Source organism: Gallus gallus, chromosome 7, assembly GCF_016699485.2.
Source record: "Gallus gallus isolate bGalGal1 chromosome 7, bGalGal1.mat.broiler.GRCg7b, whole genome shotgun sequence".
Lineage (NCBI taxonomy): Eukaryota > Metazoa > Chordata > Aves > Galliformes > Phasianidae > Gallus > Gallus gallus.
Window position 1 is genome coordinate 17666677 of NC_052538.1, and position 22524 is coordinate 17689200.

At 36.1% G+C, this 22524-nt stretch overlaps 2 protein-coding genes across 14 annotated transcripts in view; both read left to right on the forward strand.

Moving 5' to 3' along the window:
* Nucleotides 1–22524, forward strand: part of METTL8 (methyltransferase like 8) — a 79573-nt gene that overhangs the window by 56455 nt on the left and 594 nt on the right. For 5 of the 12 annotated variants that reach the window (XM_040704193.2, XM_040704191.2, XM_040704192.2 and 2 more), the window contains 10 exons: nt 3004–3162; nt 4675–4766; nt 10247–10632; nt 11180–11229; nt 13606–13669; nt 14000–14139; nt 17312–17418; nt 17511–17576; nt 18166–18392; nt 21573–21831. In XM_040704193.2, the coding sequence (XP_040560127.1) occupies nt 3017–3162; nt 4675–4766; nt 10247–10632; nt 11180–11229; nt 13606–13669; nt 14000–14139; nt 17312–17418; nt 17511–17576; nt 18166–18356 (1242 nt within the window). In that variant the 5' untranslated portion in view covers nt 3004–3016 and the 3' untranslated portion in view covers nt 18357–18392; nt 21573–21831. The other 7 variants (XR_003076244.3, XR_006939906.1, XM_025152615.3 and 4 more) reach the window with 5 other exon arrangements.
* TLK1 (tousled like kinase 1) overlaps nt 21778–22524 on the forward strand; it is a 104033-nt gene continuing 103286 nt past the window's right edge. For both annotated transcript variants that reach the window (XM_015289759.4, XM_046944076.1), the window contains exon 1: nt 21778–22386. The gene's annotated coding sequence lies outside the window, so the exon portion shown is untranslated. The remainder of the gene's footprint in view (nt 22387–22524) is intronic.

Here is a 22524-nt window from a genome sequence, read left to right on the forward strand (position 1 = left end):
TTTAAAGCAAGACTAAAACGGTTCTTCTCTCCTATATCTCTAATTTTATCTGTGTAGATGTAACTGCTTTGAGGTTTTAATGCCAACATCCATCATAAATGTTTAACTTGTTGCCTACCCGGCGGATGACATGTGTACCTTCTTCTGCATGTTCACCTTTTCCAAACTTTTCTGAAGGTGCTGTGTTAAATTGTTTAGGAGGGGAGGATTTTCTTAAGGCTATTCCTTCTCTGTAGCAGTAACAAAATTTTAAAGGCTAAAATGCAAAACTCCAAAGGGAAAAATGTCTTCTATTTGCTGTTGAGCACAGTTATTGAGTGTAGTTTCTGTGAAGCCTTTTTTTTCTTTTTCCTGAAAACCAGTCAAAGCTTCTATAAAAAAGGCATTTTCAATGTAGTGCAGCGTCATGATAAGATCCTTAAAGGTAAAGGTTGGATTGCTTGGATTAATAATCAAGCTTTCCTGACTGTAGTTCTGGACAAGGAAATAATTCCTGATTCTTTCAGACATTTTTTGCTGACATTGCTTTGGGATATGATCATCTTACCTGACAAAGTCTGGTTGCCGATTTCATCAACAAAATCAATCAGAGAAATAATCAAGGAATGACTCACTTCTGAAAATGAAAATTAGTCTTCCAAGCAATGTAAATGCTCTTGGACCTTCTAGTAGCCAGATTGCCTATTGATCTCATGATCTGTGGATCACTGTATCTCTTAGATAAGTGCATGCCTCCAAGGAACAGCTTGATATTTAACACTGGATTTCAACAGTGAACTTAACTTCCCCGCATTTCTCCCTATTCTTGCATTTTCTTGATGTTTCAGAATTTATCAGCTAAACTTGTGTAATTATCACTCAGAGGATCATATTCTCATAAAAAGAGCTGCATCTCTGGATTTTTACTGGTGCCGGATCATCTTAGTCATCTGACTATAATTTCCATCTGTGCATCTTTTCATGTTCTTAGTGAGATATTTAGAAAGCCAAGAAAAATTATGTGACTAGCCTCCCAGCTGAATCATTGTATTTTATGCTGAATATAAATGCTGTCACAGGAAATGCGAGATACTAACTCAGGTCTTTTTGAATGATTGAAGGAGGAAGAGGATTTGTAAACAGTTTGCAATGTAATCATGGAATCTTTATCCAGACACTTTTATTATTTAATGATGACAATTTTTTATTTAAAAAAATTGTAGTAATTTTTGTGGTTTTGTTTTGTGTTTCTTTTCTACTCGGTTTTGTGACCAAGAAGATTGCCTTAATGTAAGTTATGTTTTGCAGAAATTGTCAAGGTGTGGTAGTTTTTATGCCTCATTGTTACTATTCCATAATGTTCCATATGTGTTAATAATGATGCATCTTGTTATGAAAAATGGTTCATACATATTTTTAGAGAAGAAGTAAAATGGACTGTATTAATTTAAGTGTAAACTGGACTTGTTTTACTTGTTCAGCTACATCAAAAACAAAAAGCCATAATGAAATAATGGAAATTTGAAGAGGTTTCAATATTTTTTAATTGGATTAAATGTTGCATTTTCCCCTTATGGTGATGCCCCATATCCTGATAGAATATTGCAGGCCTGGTAGCCAAAATTTAACTGTATATATTTGGCATTGGCAGCCAAAAGGTTAAAAAAACATTTTGTTTAATCTTAGACAAATAGAGAGAAATTTTAATCTTTATTTTTTCCTCTTGTTTTTCAGTAGGCTCAAAATGAATAAACAATGCCCTTTTAAAAGTATGACTCATTCAGAAGTACACCTTAAATGAGGAATTGTTCATTTAATTGAAGTAATTCCTTTGCCAGGCTTTGTATTGATGTGTACAAATTAATCTGTTTTTATTCATGGTACAAGACTTGTAGGATTTTCCTCAAGATAAAAATCTTCCTTTTGTTACCAATTTGCACAGAGTGTTTTCTAATAATGCCTGTACTTAAACTGTGCCTGTTCTTTTGTGACTACATTTTGTATTTCCAGTGTGCTAAATTTGTATGCGTGGCGTATACAGCAGAAGCACTCAAAAAAAAAAAAAGAACTGAGAGTCATTTTTAAAGTCATATGCAGAGCAGCTGAAGGAAAAAAGAACAAAAGCACAGCAGAGTAAATCTAGGAGGAGGAATATTTCATTTTACTTATCTCCTAGAAAGCCTACATTAACAAGAATACGCCAAAAAAGAAATCAAACCCAACAAGACAAAATTCTGGTGCTAGCTACGCACTTATCTTTTATTATTGATACTGTATGAAGAGATTCCATCTAAAGTAAAATACAATAATAGAAGACAGCTGTACATGTAATAGAAAAACCACAAACGTTTTGTAATTCGCATGACAAGGGAGCTGGAACTAGATCATTTTGAAGGTCTCTTCCATCCTAAGCCATTCTATGGGTCATTCTATGAAATTTAGCATCTAAAACCATTGATTTCTAAGGGGAAATTGAGTGGGGTTCAGGAGAATACAAAGCAGAAACTTTGGAAGGCTTCCTGGTGCATAATGTTGACACTTCTTGAATCTTTCATTTCTTGTGTAAAAGCACAAAACCACAATCACAATTCTAGAATTGAATATTTGAAGACTGTTTCCTGGTGAATGGGGTGAAAAATGTGAAGTCCAATGACAATATGTACCCTTTTGAACAAGTGGTTTAATTATTGATCGCTCTTTGCTTGTCTTTTTTAAAGATGCAGTGTCAAACTTGGTTTATTGTTTTACTGGTTTGTTTTTTTCCACTGGCAGTTAGGACTTTAAAATTACACCAAAAAATTTACCTTCCTAGTTTTGTTGCAGTTGCTTACTTTAGGACTGCTTGGGTTCTCAGCACACTCAGGGGATAATGTTGCTGTCTAAAAAGCATTTAAATTGATATTACAGTAAAAGATTATTACTAAAGTTGATATTGGTTCTTGATTATTTAACCAGTTTCTCTTCTAAGTGACATAAACAACTAAATTACAGCAAAACTGTAATTTGAGTTAATTGTATTTTCAGATCTCCGAACAAAATGAATTTCATTACAAGGCTTTCTGCTTTGTGTCTGAGAAAAAAAAACAATATGCAGCAAAGGTACCAGAGTAGTCGACGGCCAGCTGTTCCACTTGGATCACGGATTTTAACAGACCCTTCTAAAGTTTTTGAGCATAACATGTGGTAAGATGTCTATTTCAGTATGATTTTCAGATTTGTCTGTATATTATTTACTATAATGAATAATGTATATTTGTAAGTATGTATTATATGCTGATGCATGTATGTATATATTTATACATGTATATATAAATAAAACAATAGACTAAGAATTGATTTTTGAAAGGTATCGCTAAAGAGGACTTCATACTGTCATAAATAGCGTTGACACTGAGTTTCTGAGTTTTCAGTGACTTGTAAAAAGCTGAGTATGTAGTCATGTGATGAAAGGCAAAATAATTCTGCAATGAATTAGGAAACAGAAAGTATAGAGGATAAGTAGTATATGTTTTAATGGCAGAAGTTTACTTTTTAGGCACATAAATGTTGCGTAATGTATTAGCACTGTATTCTACAACTGACAGCATATCAAAAGGAACCTGTGTTCTTCTAAAAGTGTACTGAAGATCTTACAGGTACCTCAGCAGAGATTGCATACAGTGCATAATGGTTAAAAAAAAAAAAAACAAAAAAAACCCAACCAAAACCAGAAAAAACACAAATCATAATATAAATAATCAATATAATAGCAGAGGAAACATTAACATGTAAGTGCTAATAAGAGAAATAATTGCCCTGATAAGCAGCCATGCATTTCTATTTCTAAAAGGTATTTTTATGATTAATGGGGGGCCAGCAAACTGAGAATCCTGCTGAACACTGCTGGAAAGCTGTCTTAGGAAATAAATTGATAAGACTAGGAGTTTCCTCTGTGGAATGGAGATGAACAAGTTGGAATTATACAAAACAATAAGTGGTAAAGAATTGTTAGAAAAATCTATCTAGGAAGTAGGAAAATGTCTTCCTGTGATACCAGGAAAACCAGGAATTTTTAATCCTGTAGTTCATGATTTAAGAAGGAATATTTGATGAAAGGAGAAACAGGGCATTTAAAGGCTACACAAGAAATCATTTTCTGCATAGTTTTTAAATATATTTTGAATTCTGCCACATGGTTTTTGGGAACAAATATCTAGCAATATCTGAAAACAGACAGAATGTGGCTGATGATAATGAAAAGGTAATGGATAATATAACATAGGGATAACAGACCAGAAATTTCAGGGCTTAGATTTAAGGCGTAAAAGAACTAAAAATTAAGTTACTTGTATATCACTAATTATAGATCAGGAAGATGCTTCATTGGTTTTAGAGGCGGTGAATTCTTTTTAGGATAGATGTTAATACTATTCTTAATAAAAAAAAAAATGCATATTCCTCAGCCCAAACGCAGTTGGAAGGTTTTTTTTAGTCATTTCATTTGACTTTTTCCTGACTAATAATTTTTGTCTATCATGCACTTAAGCTTTTTTTTTTTTTTTAACTCTGTCAGTCTTTTTTTGGTCATTTGCCTGTATTCTAAAGGCAAATGTATCTGAGACATTGCAGCTAATTTGTGATTGTTTTCCCAAGAAGAAGACTATGAAAAATCATATTTAAAGGCTGATTCGTCATTTACCTTTTTTTTTTTTGTAGGGACCATATGCAATGGTCACAGGAAGAGGAGGAGCATGCCAAGGAAAAAGCAGCAGAGAACTCACTTGTGAAAGTCCATTTGGAAGACCAAGGTAACAAATCCATAATTTCTTTAAAAAATCCCATTTTAATACCAATTATTAAAGCGTTTAAGGATGCTTTGAAATCCAATAGTACTCCTTTTATTTTTGTGTTCTCTGGTCAAAAAGGATTGTCCTAAGGTGTGTTTTTCTAGTAATTCATTTACTTAGTTGAGTGATTTTGCTTTTTGAAGGAGCAACAGGATACATGTAGAACAATTAAATCAGTTTGGTGCAGTTGTGAGGAAAGACTCCTTTTGTAAAAGTTCTTTACGATAAAATTCCTCTTAAACAAGACTGTTGCCTTGACTGAAGGAGGAGTGACTTCGCAGCCATCTAAGGTGCTGGGAATGAAAATTCCCATGTACGATATTCAAATCCTTCTAAATGATTTGTGAAGTGTTTAGAGTGTTAATGTTTGCATGTGGCACTGTATTTCTATAAAGTGCCGTGAAAGTTACGCTGATCCCAGCTGACCTGAGCTTGCTGCATTGGCCAAACTCAGCAGAAGAAGTACTTCGCTTTGTGTGGTAGGTGGTCCAAAACAACATACAGGCTGTCCTACAGATGATTAAGGAATCTCATGCCTGTCTTTAGAAGCAAAACTTAACATAGTCTGCATTTCTGAAGAACCACTGCTCTAGGCTCAAACTGGTAAACTAAACCTTAGACTGAATTCTCTAATAGTTATGTATGCTAAAGGTGGAGTATTAATTTGGTAGTAACCTAGAAGACTGAATTCTTAATTTGCTCCTTTTTATTATAAAGATATTCTGAAAACAATTACTTGGATGGGCAAGAGTTTACCTAGCATGTCTTGAACATGTTGAATTAGATAGTGTCATTATGACCCAGTTCTCAGTTTTATTGATATAACCAGGGCAAATGTTTGAGTGTATGTGAATTACCTGTGAGTGCGTTTTGGTGTGTGTGCCCTCCACCACTTTGAATACTGCATGATTGCCATCTGCCCTTTTCTGTTCTTGTCTCTCATTCTTTATCTTAATCCAGGAGTACAATGTTTGCTTTTCAAAACTGACATCTGGTATTTTCATTATTTTTGTCTAAAGAGTTGAAAAAGAGATCATGATTAAAAAGTGAACTATGTAACCATGTAACTCATGGAATCTTTCATTCTTAACCTACAGTCAATTAGAACTCAGTTTGGGCTGGTGATAAATGAAATAATCAGGCATTTGTCAAGAAATAAAAGAATCCAAGAGCATTCCCCATGAATGCCTCTCTTAGAATTTGAATAGGTGAGCGTTGCTGATACTGTTCCTTCAGAAAGCTTCAGCTAATTCTGCAAATGGAAGTACATTTTGGCCTATTTGTGTTAATGAACTAGATGGAAGCTAATGAGCAGGTTATTTTGGAACCTTGGAAACTGCAGTAAGGGAAAAAGAAAAGATAGCTTTCAACTATCTTGAAATCACTAAAATAGAATAGTTCTGGTGAGCCTTAGTAAAACGAGATGTTAAGGTGAATGAATGACTGAATGAACCCATGATCCTACTTTTTTAGGAATTTGATTTAGGTATTAGCGTGTTCAATTTCTTCTTAGGTCTGATTGTCAGTGTATGAAATGTATGTCAGAATAGATTCTGTTTTGGAGAAAAATCAAATGGACTAAGAAAGACTTTTTTTGGTTGTTGCTGTCTCGAAAGGTTATATCTTAGTTTGTTTATAGATTTTACGTGTTTTAGAAAAAGTAGTAGTCAGGTTTCTTAAATACTCAAAAGGAGATAATGTGGAGGGAGCAAGAGCAAAAATAAGCCAGTGTGGTGATTGCCCACTCTGCTTCAGGAAACACAGATTAACAAAGCAAAGTAAATATTTCTCATCAAATTCAACAAGTCTATGATTTTAAATGTTATCTTCTGTTGAATTCAGGAAAAAAAATTACTAGAGTCGAAATAATGGCAGAGTCTGTAACATTTTTTAAATGTTTCTTGAACATCTCCAGGGATGGTGACTCTACCACCTCCCTGGGCAGCCCATTCCAGTGCCTGACCACTCTCTCGGGGGAAAAGTATTTCTTAATGTCCAACCTGAATCTCCCCTGGTGCAACTTGAAGCCATTCCCTCTAGTTATATTACTAGTTACATGGGAGAAGAGGTCAAGCCCCACCTTGCCACAACCTCCCTTCAGGTAGTTGTAGAGGGCAATTAGGTTACTCCTGAGCATTGTCTTCTCCAGATAAAACAATTCCAACTCCCTCAGCTGTTCCTCATAAGGCCTATGCTCCAGACCCCTCACCAGCTTTGTTGCCCTTCTCTGAACATGCTCCAGGGTTTCTCCATCTTTCTTGTAGTGAGGGGCCCAAAGCTGAACACAGTAGGTGCAGCCTCGCTAGGGCTGAATACAGAGGGACAATCACTTCCCTGCTTCTGCTGGCAACACAATTTTTGATACAAGCCAGGATGCCATCAGCCCTCTTGGCCACCTGCACCTGGGCACACTGCTGGCTCATGTTCAGCCGAGCATCAATCAATACCCCCAGGTCTGTTTCCTCTACACGGTCTTCTAGCTACTCTGCTGCAAGCCTGTAACATTGCCCAGGGTTGTTGTGACCAAAGTGCAGGACCCGGCATTTGGTCTTGTTGAACCTCATCCCATTGAACTCAGCCCAGCAACCCAGCCTGTCCAGGTCGCTCTGTAGGGCCTTGCTACCCCCTGGCAGATCGACACTTCCAGCCAACTTGGCGTTATCTGCAAACTTACTGAGGGTATACTCAATGTTCTCATCCAGGTTATCAGTAGAGATATTGAACAGTACAGGCCTCAGTACTAAATGCTGGGGAACAACACTCATGGCCAATCTCCAGATGAATTTAACTCATTCACCAGCACTCTTTGGGTCCGGCCACACAGCCAGTTCTTTACCCAGAAAAGAGTGTATCTGTCCAAGCCATAGACTGCCAGCTTCTCCAGGAGGATACTGGGGGAGACAGTGTCAAAGGCTTTACTGAAGTCTAGGTAGGCTATGCCAACAACCTTTCCCTCATCCATCGGGGAGGTCACTTGATCAGAGAAGGAGATCAGGTTGGTTAAGCAGGACCTGCCTTTCATGAACTCATGCTTGCTAGGCCTGATCCCCCAGTAGTCTCTGGAGGTGTTCAAGAAATGTTTAAATTATGTACTGAGGGACATGGTTTAGTGAGAAATAGTGATAGGTGGACAGTTGGACTCGTTGATTTTAGAGGTCTTTTCCAACTTTGGTGATTCTATGATTCTATGTCAGAAAAAATTATTAGTAATAACACTCTGTGTGACCATTACTCAGTGGTGCAGGAGTGACCAGTGAAAGAATGGGAAGAGTTCTTGTACTTGAATCTATGTAGTATTAAACTAATACAATTTGAAAGGCAAACTTTAGAAATTGTTTTCCTTCCATTTTGAAATCTGGAACATTTAATGGGCATTTAAGTCCAAGGGTTCTGAAGAAACTTGTAGAAAAATAATATAAAAAAGAGTGGTAATGAGTTAAGAATCTTTGTAGTAGATTATTTGTTTTTTATATTGGAGCTGAGCAATCTTCGTGAATGTGTAACGTACATAATTGAAATCTGGTATATATGACCTCAATCAATTCTGCACTTGAGGTTATAAAACACATCTGTACAGTTGCTGTGCATAACTGGGTCTTGCCCTTTAATAATACATTTAGATGTATTAAATGTTAAATTCTAAAAATTATTCATATTTCTAGGACAAGGCATTCTGCCACCTCCTTGCCACTTCCCACTGCCTGTCTGTGCCTCTAGTGATAATTCTCAGCCTTGTTTATTTCTGAAAAGCTGTAGTGATCTGGGAAATGGTATGTTAAGATTTAAATGAGAGTAGAAGAAATGCACCATATATTTACTGTAAGCATTTATATGAAAAGAATTAACTGGTTACTGTCAATGAGGAAGAAGTCAGAAAGGCAACATCCACAAGAGGTGTCAAGGGTAACAAGAAACAATTCAGTAAATGCTTTGGGAATAAGGGGAGAAACAGGATAAAGATTTGGTTTGGTATTTTGCAGGAGCAGTGAGGAAGGAAAAATCATCAACCAAAGAGGCATTGAAAGAGCTCCAATTGTTATCTTTTTATCAGCCTTCCTGTAGAGTTAGCTGCAGTACAGTTGCTAGTACAATTAGTACTAGCCAGAAGATCTTGTTCTACCTCTGAGAAAGAACAGGTTACAAAATATATCCATAGAGTACGTGGATGACCAGGAAAGCAGAAAACTGAGTTGGTTGGGGGTTGGTTTGTTTGTTTTAGTAAGCAGAAGTAGGAAGAAAGACATGTCAGGAATTAGTGTCTCAGTTCCTGGAAAAAAAAAAACAAAACTGGAAGAGATAATCTAGAGGTAGCATGCACTAGATTTGAAAGAACAAAGGAGATACTGGCTAACAATATTTTTTAAGAGTAAAACATTTAAAATCAAACTAATTTCATTCTTGGAGAAGGTTATGAGTCCTGGAGATAAGGAAAAAACAGCAGATGTCATATAATGTATCCTTAGTCAGGCTTTTGACTATGTTTTGCTTGACATTTTCGCAAGCAAGTTAGGCACAAGCGAAAGCTAATGAAACTGCTTTTGGGTGAATGAATGCTTAGAGTTCCTTTTAGATTGGCAGGCTGTGCTGGGCACTATCATTTTGTTCTTTGTCTAGTACTGCTCGGTGATTTCATTAGTGACTTCAAGAATGGGAGACTTGAAGGTGGTATTTATCGAAGAGGTCTTTCAAGTGTGGTAAAGAATGGGATTAGGATTTAGAAATATCTTGACAAATTATAATCAAAAAAAGGATCTGGAAGATACAGAGTTACATTTGATAAAAATAAGTGCAAAACACTTTGCTTAGGAGCAATCAGGGAGAGGGGGCAGATAAGTTCTGGAACAATTGGCAAGGTAGTCATTTTGCAGATCTGAGGGTTGTGGTGAATCACCTGCTGAATCAGCAGTGTCGTGCTGTTGCAAAATGGCAAGTTGGGATTTATAAACAGAGTTACAGCTTGTAAGACTCATAAAATATTCCTTTTGCTTTGTGTTGTTAATGTCTTTAGCAGAATACAGTACCAAAAAGTAGATCAGTTGGAGAATAAAAATCGAAATCATCAGAAGTCTAAAAATCTTTACTTCTATAGAGAAAAAAGGAGAGGTTTAAATAATCTAGAGAAGAGATTATGATGTCTTAGATTAAAGAAATAAATCACATGAACAAAGAGGTGTTGTAAAGAGTAGTGAGTTAATCTTTTCTCTGTCTGCTTGAAGAGATTCAGAAAGCCTCTGTGTCCTGTACTAAGTGTGATGAAATCTAATTAAAACCTCATGGAGTATTTTTCAGCACAAATCAAGTTGAGACCACAAATTCAATGTATATACAATATGGGAAACTACGCTTTTAATAGTAAATTTGAGATCCAAATTTTGTGTTGCTTTGTAGTATCTTGGAGCTAAGCTCATGGTCACCAAGTTCTTGCTTTGTTTTAATTTCAGATAAGTATGAGAGAGAAGCCAGTAAGTATTGGAATGAATTTTACAAGACTCACAAAAATAACTTCTTCAAGGATCGCAATTGGTTGTTTTTGGAATTTCCAGAAATTCTTCCAGAAAAAATGAGAGAACAGTTGAAAATAGAGGGAAGACCTTCAGAACTCACAAAAATAAATATTACCAACAGTTTTTCACAGGAGAAGGAGATGTTTGAGGAAGGAGAAAAATATTGGAAGAAAAATACTGGAGATGATTCCACTTCTGAAAAAGGATATAATAAAAAACAACCAAAATGTATTGCTGACAGGCCTTGGGGTAAAAGCAACGAGGAAGAAGTTAATGTGCTAGAATCCTTCCCTGGTAGTGATGCCACTTACAGAATATTAGAGGTAACGCACTGCAAATGCTCTGTCCATTGTATACAGCTCCACCGACTTACTCAAAAGCCTGATAAAGATGCTTATTGACTATCAAGACAGTAAACAGTTAGAATTTGAACTACTATATTCACTTAAGGCAGAAACTTTCATAGCAACCCAGGACCTGAGCATTGCTTCGCATTTAAAATTTCTTCCAAATCAGAATTAGGTGGTCAGATTCCATTTTCACTGGAAGTTGTGTTTCTAATTTCCTACAGAAAATTCTGTCTCAAAGTGCTTTGTTCTCCATACTTGGCAAATTCTTGCCAAATGGTAATGTTGGATAAAGCTATCTCATTTTCCTATGCAGTTTGAGTGCTGGAGTCTTTCTTAACTTTGGAAAGACATTGAAGAGAAATGTGATCATAGGAGAAGTAATTTGAGAACTGTGGTATGAGCTCTTTTCTGACCTTTTCTGCCTTCAAGTCTAATGGGTCCTACCTACTAACTAATTTAAGACAAAAAGGAATATATTTTATTTGCTCATTTAACTTTTTTTTTTGTCTTCTGATCTTAGGTTGGTTGTGGTGCTGGAAATAGTGTATTTCCTATTTTGAAAGTTCTGTGGTATGTAGTGCTTTATTTTCAAATATGAAAGTTCTGTTTTTCTCCATTTTCTTCAAATGTTGGTACTGGGCTGGTGTGGCAGGAAGTGTTGACTACACTGCTTTACAGCCCTGAAATTCTTAGTGCATGGAGACCACAGGCAATGTTGCTAACATCAGTAGAAGATACCCCTCGCACTGCTCAGCCCCTAGTCTTGAGGGTGTCATATCTGTTGACAAGTTTTTCTGTTCAGGAGCATTCAGGCTGACTTATTGTAGATAATCACAGACAAGTTAAATATCCTTCTGTACTTTATCTTATATGTTACTTGTATGTTACTTTAAAGATACCTGATATTGCTTTAAAGAGCCAAAATCAGGCAGTAAATAATGATTTGGTTTTCTGGTGATAAGTTCTGTTATTGTTTTTTTTAATTTGGTTGACATGCTTTATCAAATTGCTTCAAGTTTTAGTGGTAAGGAAGGCACAAGTCCTGTACTGTAGTACTTAATTCCCTGAAATGTTTAAAGCACTTAGCTTCTGGTTTTAGAAAGTACTGTTATGACAGCATGTCCTCCCTTCCATGCATGCAGGAAGGTTTTATTGGGAAGGCTGGATATATATCATGGATTGAAATAGATTTCTTTTTATTCTTGCCTCCAGGAGGTCATGTACAGCATAGTTCATTATTCTGTAAATGAATTCTGATTGCTAGCATCACAACAGTGCAAAAATCCTCCATTTTGCAGGGATGGAAACAGAGAGCAGAAGGAATGAAGCGATACTCTGGGGTCATAAATGAAACCCAATAGTGTCAGCAATGCATTTTCATTCCAGAACAAACACTTTGCCGTAGAGAGCATAGTCTGAAAGGGAAGCCCTGTATCATATGAGTATCTGTATTAAAAAAAAATGAGACCAACTTTTGTGTTTTTCTCACAGGAGGCATTAGTCATAGGTTGGCATTTCTGACTGTTAATTAATCCTGGAGATCTCTATTCTTATCCAAATCCTCAGTCATCCAGATTGGTTGGTACACTGAACAACTTACACATTTATCTTGTGTATTACCTGATGGAAATATTTTGCCTCTTAGCAAGTTTGGCTTTAAAGCACAGTTGATTTTTTTGAATTTAATAATATAAAAATTGTCTTTTGTATAAATAATAAAAGCTGAAGTCAAGTATGTACCTTAGCTACAAAAATATTCCATTTAAGTTTGTAACGTAACTTTTATGCAGCTTTTTCATGCTCCCATAAAAGTTAAGCTGCTTTTTAATACAAAGCAACATGAAATAGCCATCCACATTGACCTGTGTCTTTGCCTTTTTACACAGCTACTATTCTGCTTTCTAAAAAGTAATATGAAAGTACTAACATTTTAGCAAGTCAATATGTCAATTAGGTAATTAACTTCACCTTTGTCAAGGGACTGTCTGGGTCCAAAGCCTGGCTGCTTGTCCTTATCCATGATAAATACCTTAACTTACCAAATGTCAATGTGATTTCAGAGCTCATACAAGTTCTGTTCTGCAACAGAGAATATATTTGGTCCGTAAGGTTTCTCCTGAAGGGGTTTCAAACAGAGATCACTAATTCCCTTTCTAAAGAAACAGTCTGTCCAAAATCTCAAATAATTTTTAGGAGAGATAAATTGGTCATGAGTTGATTATGAGATAATAGGTTTAGTGGGGAGGCTTTACTCCATTAGTTCTAAATGAGTTTTTTGGAGGCGGGAAAAAAAAATCTCCCTGAAGTTACTAGTATCTGTTGAGTGGTACAAGGAAATTTGCAGCTCGCTTAGTTGTGGATGGGAAGGGAGGGCAAAACAATTCTACAGGAAATTCTTATTCATCTTTGCTTACAAAACAAATTGGATAATGGAAGGAAACAATCAATACAATTTAATTGAATCTAAACCATAGCAAGGTGGCATATGGGAACCCAAACATCTACAGAACTGTGGATGACTTTTGCAAACCTATCCCCCTCAAAATCATATTACCAATTAGACTGCATAAATGAGTTAATGATAAAGACTTAGTCCAATGCTTTTTGGAAGAAAATGTGACCTATTATGTGCCTTTTATGTAATATAACACCAGGATGTTGTGTTCACTCCTGGCAGCCCTCTCTGACCTTCTTTCTTTTCCTTTTCGCTTTCTAGCCCTGACAAGGCTGTAATCCTCCTTTTTATACTAACTCTGTTGGTATTCTTATGAATTTATTGGCCCAATTGGCTCATTACAACCTATACAGCTTTCCGTGTCCATCAAGGCGTGCTTAATCAAACCAATGGAAAGTCCCAAAGGGCCCTCTGTAGTTCCAAGAACACTGATGTAGACTTTCATCTTTTACAATAATAATTTTTCAACTGATGGTGGTTTGTTTTTCTAGCAATACACCTGGAACCTTTCTGTACTGTTGTGATTTTGCTTCAGGAGCAGTGGAGCTCGTAAAGGTAATTCATGTGCTTGCTTTAGAGTACTTTATAAGCCTGTAATTCAGGAGGCTGCCAGGAAGCCGTCTTCATGAAAAAGAATGTGATAGCTTTGACAACTTTTAACTGAAGTTTTCAATATTCCAAAGAACAAAGTCTTACTCTGTAGAAGAGGAATGAATACCATCAGTGAGCTTGCTTCTCAGCTTGAGTAAGATACCAGATAGAATAGGCTTTTATGAGAGATGTTTTACAATGCTGAATAATTGAAGAAAAAAGTTTCTTGAGTCATAGTAAACGTATTAACTACTACTGTTCTCTCTGTGCCTCTTTTTATCTTTTTCCCGACAGTCACATTCGTCCTACAATTCAGCCTGGTGTTCTGCCTTTGTTCATGATGTGTGTGATGATGCTTTACCCTATCCTTTTCCAGATGAGATCCTGGATGTCATTCTCCTTGTCTTTGTGCTCTCAACTATTCATCCTGACAGGTAAATGAGGACTAAAGGGCAAAGCAAATAGGTTAAATCTCTTTTATCCCTAGAGGTTTTCAAGAATATCAAAGGAAGATGATGAATCTTTAATTTATTATTTAGCAAGCTACAATATTTACAGGAAACTAAGGTATTTTAAATGACGTTTTCCAGAGAGAAAAGCTGGTCAGACTAATTCATTAGTGAACCTCCTGTCTCCATCAAATAAAAGGGGCATACTGTAACTAAATACATCCTATTAAAAGTGGCAAGAAAATTCAAGAAAATTGCATGTTCGGAAACAGACCACTAGACTTACAGAAGGAAATTATTCTCAGTGATCAAAGACAAGCATTCACGATTTAACACCTTACAATATGCTGATGAAGGTTTACTTTGCTGATTTTCCACACACAAATGCATACATACAGGTCTTTGAAACTGAAATACATTCAGAATTTTGTAATGTTTGGATTTGAAGAAGTTAATCTAATTTTCATGCATAGTGTTATGTTGAGAGCTGTTAACCTTGTTATTAATAACTCTCAATGTCTAATGAACCGAATTTTATAACTGTTGAAGCTGGTTGATTTTTAATTTTTTTTTTTAATGAGAAAAGTTCAAAAGAGTGTGTGTGAATTAAACTACTTCACTCTTCCTTTGACCAGATCATTTAAAAGGAAATATACGCTCCCTGTGTGATAATGCATTTGCTACTTTCAGAATGCCTTTAAAATGGGCTTGGCAAGCAGGATAGTATTTGCTTGTCTCAAAACTGTTTCCCTGTCTAAGTTACTAATGATTAGCTTCACAGAAAAATCTTTCCCATATAGGATATTGCTCCTTCCTGTTTGTTCGGAGATGAGCACATGAGTCATGCAAAGCCTGGATCCAGATTTCAGAAACAATTCAAGCAGTAGATTTCAGATCTCTGTATCTGCAATGATGCTGCCAGGAAAAATTGGACAATAGAGGCTCATTCATTCAGTCATTTAGTCTGTAAAAGCAGTAATAAGATGTTCTCTCAGAATTTCAGTGTTTTCTTGCCCATTGTTTGAGTATGACTGTGTTTATTTTTTTCTCCCTATGTCTGTATCCAAAGGCTGATATAGATGTTTTTGCATACATATATACACATACTCAAATATATGTACCCATAAAAAATTCCATGTAATTATCTGTCTGATAAGATCCGCTTTCCAAAAACTTGTTAGACATTGCAATCTCAAAGAACTGAAGTGACTGCATGAAGATGAATATAATCCAGATCTTTTTTGTTTACATTTTTTATGGAAATGTTGAAAGTAGGAGAAGAAAAGGAAAACCAAGAGAATGATGCTGCAGAACTTAGGTTCTTTGGAGACCTGAAAAACATATGTGAGAGACACATTTGTGTTTACCACAACTGTTACTTAATGACTTCTCTATAGCTCATGTGTTTAGTTTTTGGTAATTGCTCCATTCATACCTCATAGGTAACACACTTCATTTCTGCTACGAGTCACCACTAAAAGTTGGTCAAAGAATTTGATGAAGTGGGAATTTGAAAGAATGTGAATTAATGTGATCCAGTCCTACTAGATCAGATCTAGCCCTATCAGATCTGATTTCTCCAAGTGCTTTCATTTTTTATGTATTTACACTTCTTCTGTGCGCACAGAACTTACACTTACATAGACAGTCCGTTGTTCTGTGCAGTTACCTGTCATGAATGGTCATTTTTTCTTAGGTTGTGCTGCCTGTTCTGTCTTTTGCGGTATACGTGACTGCCTGTGTTGAGCACTAGCAAAGAGGAGAACTATTAAAGCGTTTGATTTCCTTTGAGGAAATATGTGCTCAAAAAGTGTATGGTTGTTTTATTTATTGAGATACGCTGCTGTTTTCTGCTGAACTACCTCCTAATCATATCTCTTAAAAATCAAGGCAGGATATCTGCACCGCAGTTGCATAAGGACCAAAATGTGCTAGTGGTTGCATTTTGAAGGGGTAGGCTACCTGAGAAACAGGCATAGTATAAGGATTTCCTATTAGTAGGCAGTAATAGTATGCTGATTTTGCATAGTTAAGGACGACTAGCTCTTCTTCATTTCTTTTAAGATGTGAATAGAAAAGCACCGTGCCTTTCTTATCCATTCATTTACCATTCTCTCTGACTCCATGTCTTCTTTGTGATCTGTCTGTATCCATGTGGAAAGAAGGGTTGAGTTAGTCACATGGACTTTTCTACCTTGCAGCCTGCAAAGTGAAAACTGCCTTTTTTGGTCTATCATAAATGTGGAAAACATGATTTCCACGTTCATGAAATGTTCTGAAAGAGTGAGGCAAACTCAAGGCATAATTCATTAGTAATAGATTTTGCTGAGTAATGCAAATATAAAGACGTGCCAATGTCTAGTGTCACTAGACAAGTGACACAAGTGTCACACAAAATGACACAAAAGTGACATTTGTGTCACTTGTCTAGTGAAAGAGCACTGTGTGTGGTACTTACTCCTATCGTATGCATGGCTAGCTGATGTGATCTTGGTAAGGAAGAGCTGATCTTAGATATGATCAAGACTCACAAATGTGTCAGCATTTTGGAGGATGCAGACTTTCTCCTCTAATTTGCAAAATCTTTGGATAGAGTCCTACTGAATTCCTCTCCTGAGCTACTACTCTTGTTTTCTTTACATTCTCTGGCATTAGATATTAAGATACTGTGTGCATGATCAATACCTCAATAGAGAAATCAATTCTTATCAGCCTTCCATGCCCTTGCTTTTACTGTGCACTGTAAAGAGGCTTAGTCTAGTTCACCAATGCCCATAGCTAACTGTTCATTGTCATATGTATATGCCTGACTCATATGACATATATTTGGAAACTGTGTTTTAATCTATACTTGAGATTCTATTGAAGCAAAGGCCAGGGATTTCTTTTTTTTTTTTTTGAGTTTGCATTCTCTGATAATATTTTCATATAAATGGTTTTTTTGTTGGTAGTTGGTGTTTTTGTCTGTTTGTTTTTGTTTTTTTCTGATTGTTTTTGTAAAGAGTTCTTCCTGTTTGCTAATGTTTGGCATTTTTGTAGTAAATATATAGATACTCCTCAGTATAGTGTCAGAAATCTGTGTATTTTCCAAGTATCTAGGAAAAAAAACCACAACAGTGACATTGTCAGATTTCTCTGATCTCATCTATTTTCTAAGGATGCAACAGGTTGTAAATAGATTGGTTAAACTACTGAAACCTGGAGGGATACTGTTATTTCGAGACTATGGAAGATACGATACAGCTCAACTTCGTTTTAAAAAAGGTAAATCCTGAATGCTTTTGTATCATACTGTTTATTTTTATTGTTTTGGGGGAGAAAAACACAAACATCACTTTTCTGTTCAAATTTCATAGGTCATTGCTTGTCAGAAAATTTTTATGTACGAGGAGATGGAACCAGAGTATATTTCTTTACCAAAGGTATGAAATAGCTTATTTGTATAGAAAGTGTTGAGTGTCTCTCAAGATTATTTGGGTTATAAAACCTCATCGTTAAACATAAACTTAAGGAAGGCTTTTATGAGCCTCTTTTCTAATCCTTTGCTTTTACAAAACCCAAAGCTAGGAGTTGTGAGGAAGTAATTCCTTTTACATGTGTATGCTTGTTGCATCTGAGGTTCTACAAAATTTCTTGCAGACATCACTGAAATTTCTCTTGGAATAAGCATCTTGCGTCTAATGATATTCTCAAGTTCTGTTATTGAAAGAATAAGAAATATATTTAATAATATATCAGTATATTTTTTAAATATCATTTTTAAAGTTGAGAAACATGCTGGCAGCAGTGCTCAGTGCTCACAGTGTTCCGCTATGTTGATCTGTCTGAGTCCTTGGACTGCCATCTCTGCAAGAACTAAACTTAAATTCTTTGTTATGGGTACTACTGCTCATTGCCCTCCCATTCATTCAGTTTTGCTGGCAATCAGCAATGTGCATTATACCCCACCTGTTGACAACTAATTTTATTTTGTTTTTATTTATTACAACAATTCTTCATTTGAGGAAACAGAAGAGGTACAGAGCATGTTCACTTTGGCTGGATTAACTGAAATACAGAATTTAGTTGATCGTCGATTACAAGTAAATAGGAAGAAAAAAGTGAAAATGCAGCGAGTTTGGGTACAAGGCAAGTTCCAAAAACCATTGCTGCTCTCTCTTAATAATCCCGAAGAAACCACCAAGAGGCATCCTTATGGATAACTGTACTGTTAACTTAAGAAACAGAAACAAATCTGAGTAAGTATGTTTCATATAAATCTTGTGTTAGCCTCTGAAAAAGAGAAGTACACTGAATTGAAATCCTTTACCCGACATTTTGGAAGTGTATATATTTGGAAATGTTCTGAAAAATATATGCATTTCTAACTTCTTTATATATGCAATGAAAGGAGATGTGTTCATCTAGTCATTAACTGTGACCAGGCATTTTACTTCCTTTCATATGAGTAGTCACTAAGTATAAGCATATGAAATTTCACAGTATGCAAAATGTTTTTAAGTTTTAATGAAGCAGAATTGTTTTTGAGATTTTCAGAACGTCTGCTCTCACTCTCACTACAAGCTGTGCTGTGTTAATTTCTTCTAACCACTGTGTGTCTTGTAACTGTATTTCCTCTTTTGGGGGAAATTCCTTATTGCATAAACAGTGAAGAAAAGATCTGTTTCTAATTTGCATGAAAGCTATTTCATACTAACTGCATGTGATACGTGTAGGTATCAGATTGTCATCCTCTACTGTGACTGGCTTATTCCTATCAAGTCTCCACTTTCCACCCACATGCTTAGCAGAAACATGCCAAACTCTATGTAACAGCTAAGTGACATGTTATATTCCAAGTATTGTAGGTAGTAAGCTGAAAATCGTGTAGAAAAGAATGACCACAATGCCAAAGTAGTGCTGGCACACCTCTTTTCATGCAGTTCAGGATATGGTTGGCCTCTGTGGCTGCAAGCATGCACTATTGTGGGCATGGTGCTGATGGATTAGCAGTTGGACTTGATGAATTTGGAGGTCTTTTCCAACCTTAACAATTCTATGATTCTTCTGGCTCACATCTACCAGAACACCCATGTTCTTCTCTATAGGGCTGCTCTCAGTGAGTTCTTTTCCTGGTCTCTACACGTAGATGGGATTGCCCCAGCTTAAGGGGCTGGGGCACTTGGCACCTTGCACTCGGCCTCACTGAACCTCATTAGGTCCACATGGACTCACCTTTTGAGCTTGTTCAGGTCCCTTCAGATAGCATCCCTTCCTTCTATTGTATCAACTGCACCACTCAGCTTAGTGTTATCAGCAAACTTACTGAGGATGCACTCGATCTCAGTATCATTTTCCAAGATGTTGAAATGCTTTTTATAGATCCTGTGGAGAAACAGGACTACACTGGTATGTCAAGTGCTTTTAAGGAGAAAACCAAAATGCAGTCATTGCTTTCAGAGGCACACCATGGTGCTGAGGCAATTGAGTTACTATAAAAATATACTATTTCTGCTGTTTAAATGAAATTTTATAGTAACTTATTCAGAAGGAGAGGGTTAGGGTTTGGAGAGGATAAGAAACAGGTGGATGAATAAAATAATTGTGTTACTTCAACAAGGATATAGAATTTATATAATCTGTAACATGCATGAAGTTTTGAGTCCCATTAATACAGTTACATTCTCAAAGTCTCTTGTCTTGCTTTTGTCTGAAAGGTAAGCATGTCAAACCTAACAACCTGTTGTTTTGGAAGTTACTAGCTGCTGTACTAAGTAAAGCTGGTTGTCTTCTGGGAAGAAAGAAATTGTCTAAATTTACATGCTAGGTATCTTCATTCCCTTTGAAAAGATGAAGGACCACATAATTTCCAAAAACCCAGTTATATTTCAAGAATGAGGTGCAGTAACAGATTTCGAGGGTAGGATCTGATCCTGCATTTCTTGTGTATTTTAAACTCCCTTTAGAGTAAGATATTTGTTTATGAATGAAGTAATTTAGGTAGCTTGGGTTAGAAAAAATTTTAGTTAGCTTTGGCATACTATAACCTGGAATAACTGCTTCGTGGTGTAGATCAGAGGAAAGGTTAAAATACAGCTGGGTTTCTTCAAAACCACCAGCCTTAATATTCTGCAGCATGTAAATAAAAATCTGGTTATATTTTAAAGAAATTGCTACCCTGTTCAACTTTTATTTTTAACTGTGATTTTTGACTGTGCATAGCTCTGAGTCCTGTATGAAGCTTTTTCAGTTACAGAATTTGCCAGGAGGTGATGGTGATGATAAGCATTGTACAGTCTTATTGATGTGTATGATGTAGATTTTCCATATGTAGAGGCTAATGAAATGTTTCCTTTGTCTCTCACACAGATATGTTGATTCTGGCAGGATTTTAATATGCTATGTTATTTTAACAAAAATATTGAATCGGTAGAAACCAAAGCCTGAATTCTTGTATGGCTTTGAGCAAAATTTACTGTTTCTCTTCCACGGCTTGCAGCTCAAGTATTGGCAGTCAGTTTTAGAAGAATGCTGTAGTGGTGTGTCTTCTAGAAGTAACAAGAGCAGCTACTATTTGTAAGAGTGTAGAATATCTGCTGCAGAGAGAATTGCAACTAGGCTGAAGTATTGTCGCACTGATGCAAGGGGAAATGGACAGTATCTTTCCTGATAAGCCCTACCCCCAGTGCAAGTGTTTTTCTGTATTTTGGTTTGTGAAACTTCAGTTTTAAAAACATGTCCCTGGTTAAGCTTTTTGAAAATACTTTCAAAATATCTGTGTTATTTTTTAGCTGGGAGAACCAATAGTATAACATTTCCAAGAGGAAGGCCAGTAGAATTACTGAAGTGAAGAACTGCAGACAACTATATAAAAAATAAAGTTACAGGGGAAAGAAAAATGAGGGCATTGCAAAGAAAAAAGTGCCCGGTGTAGAATAAGGTTGTAAATTTCACTTCTGGAATCTGAAATTACTCCTTTTATCAGAGATATGCCTAGACTCTCTAGTTATATAAATTTATGTAAGTATATGTTATAGGAATAGTAAACATTTCTATTGCAATTGATTGTGGATAGGCTTTTGGTGGTTGGTTTGCTTTTTTTTCCTGTTTAGTAAGGCTTCTTGTGGTGGTAAGGCAGACTTGTGATTATATGTAAATATCAGTTACAGAAAGATGATCTTGAGCTTTTGCTTCACTGACTTTGGCTTTCTTTATTAATAGAGTGTACCTTTTGCCCACCTCCACTGATATGCATTACATTTATGTACAGAGATATATGAGAATAGCACTTACTGTTTTAGACTAGGTGTTCTTTATGTCACATAGTTTGTAAGCAAGTACAAGACAGTTACATACTGAAAAAAAAGCCAACTTTTTTCCTGTGCTATTTCTGAGCTGTCTAGTCAGCAGCAACTCATGTAATTTTTCTTTTCCCCCAGCAAAACCGAGGCAGGTGGTTGTGCAATATCTACAAATCCACCAAATCTGAAGAGGACAAAGAAAATGCAAGGCAGGCAAGGAGACATCAGGAGCTCTAGATACAAGTTTTTTCTTGTATTGGAAACTGTTTTGTTTCTGTTCTGTGTTTAGATTGCATCTCTGCTAATCTGCAGATTCTACTGTTTTGTGATGACAAAAAAATTGTAACAAACAACCCTGAAATTCATATTAAAAACCAATGAAGTCAATTAACATAAATTTTGCTACTTCGTTTTGATTTGTGATGTGGTTTTCATTCACTTCTCTGGTGTGCTCTTTGTTATATTGACATATCCTTTGTTTCCTCTTTTTCCTGTTTGTGGTAAGCAGTTGTTTCCACAGGAGAGTTTTATCTCCTGTACAGAACAGAGTGTTTTTTCTTTCTGTATGAATGCAATGAGAAGTGTAGATGCTCAGCAGGCGCAGCAGTACTGGATCTTTTTTCTATCTTCAACTAAAATATACTGTAGTCTGTGGCAGCAGTAATAGTAAATGGTTCCTGCATCAACCATACTTCTGCCTAATGGGTGGAGGAACAACCTTAAGAGTAAAACCATGTATATTATTAAAAATATTTACAATTTCAATTGTCAATAATGTAGGTCACTTTGATTTTCAATACCTAAACTTTTTTACATGTTTGGAACAAAGACATTATATGTATAGAGTTTTTGTTCTGTTTTGCTTTTACATCAAGGATATGCCGGTTGCCCTCCTCTGCCAGAAACTGGAAAAGTCTGTCTTTTAAACACAGTTATCATTAGTATATGCTCAGTAAGTATTACCTCAACTGCCATGGGCATCTGTAGCAGGTTCTTTGCTGTGCCTGCTCATTTGGGCATGTCAGTCATGCCTGGACTTGATACTTGAACTTAGAAGGGACCATTGTCCACCCTTTGCTGATAGTGAGCA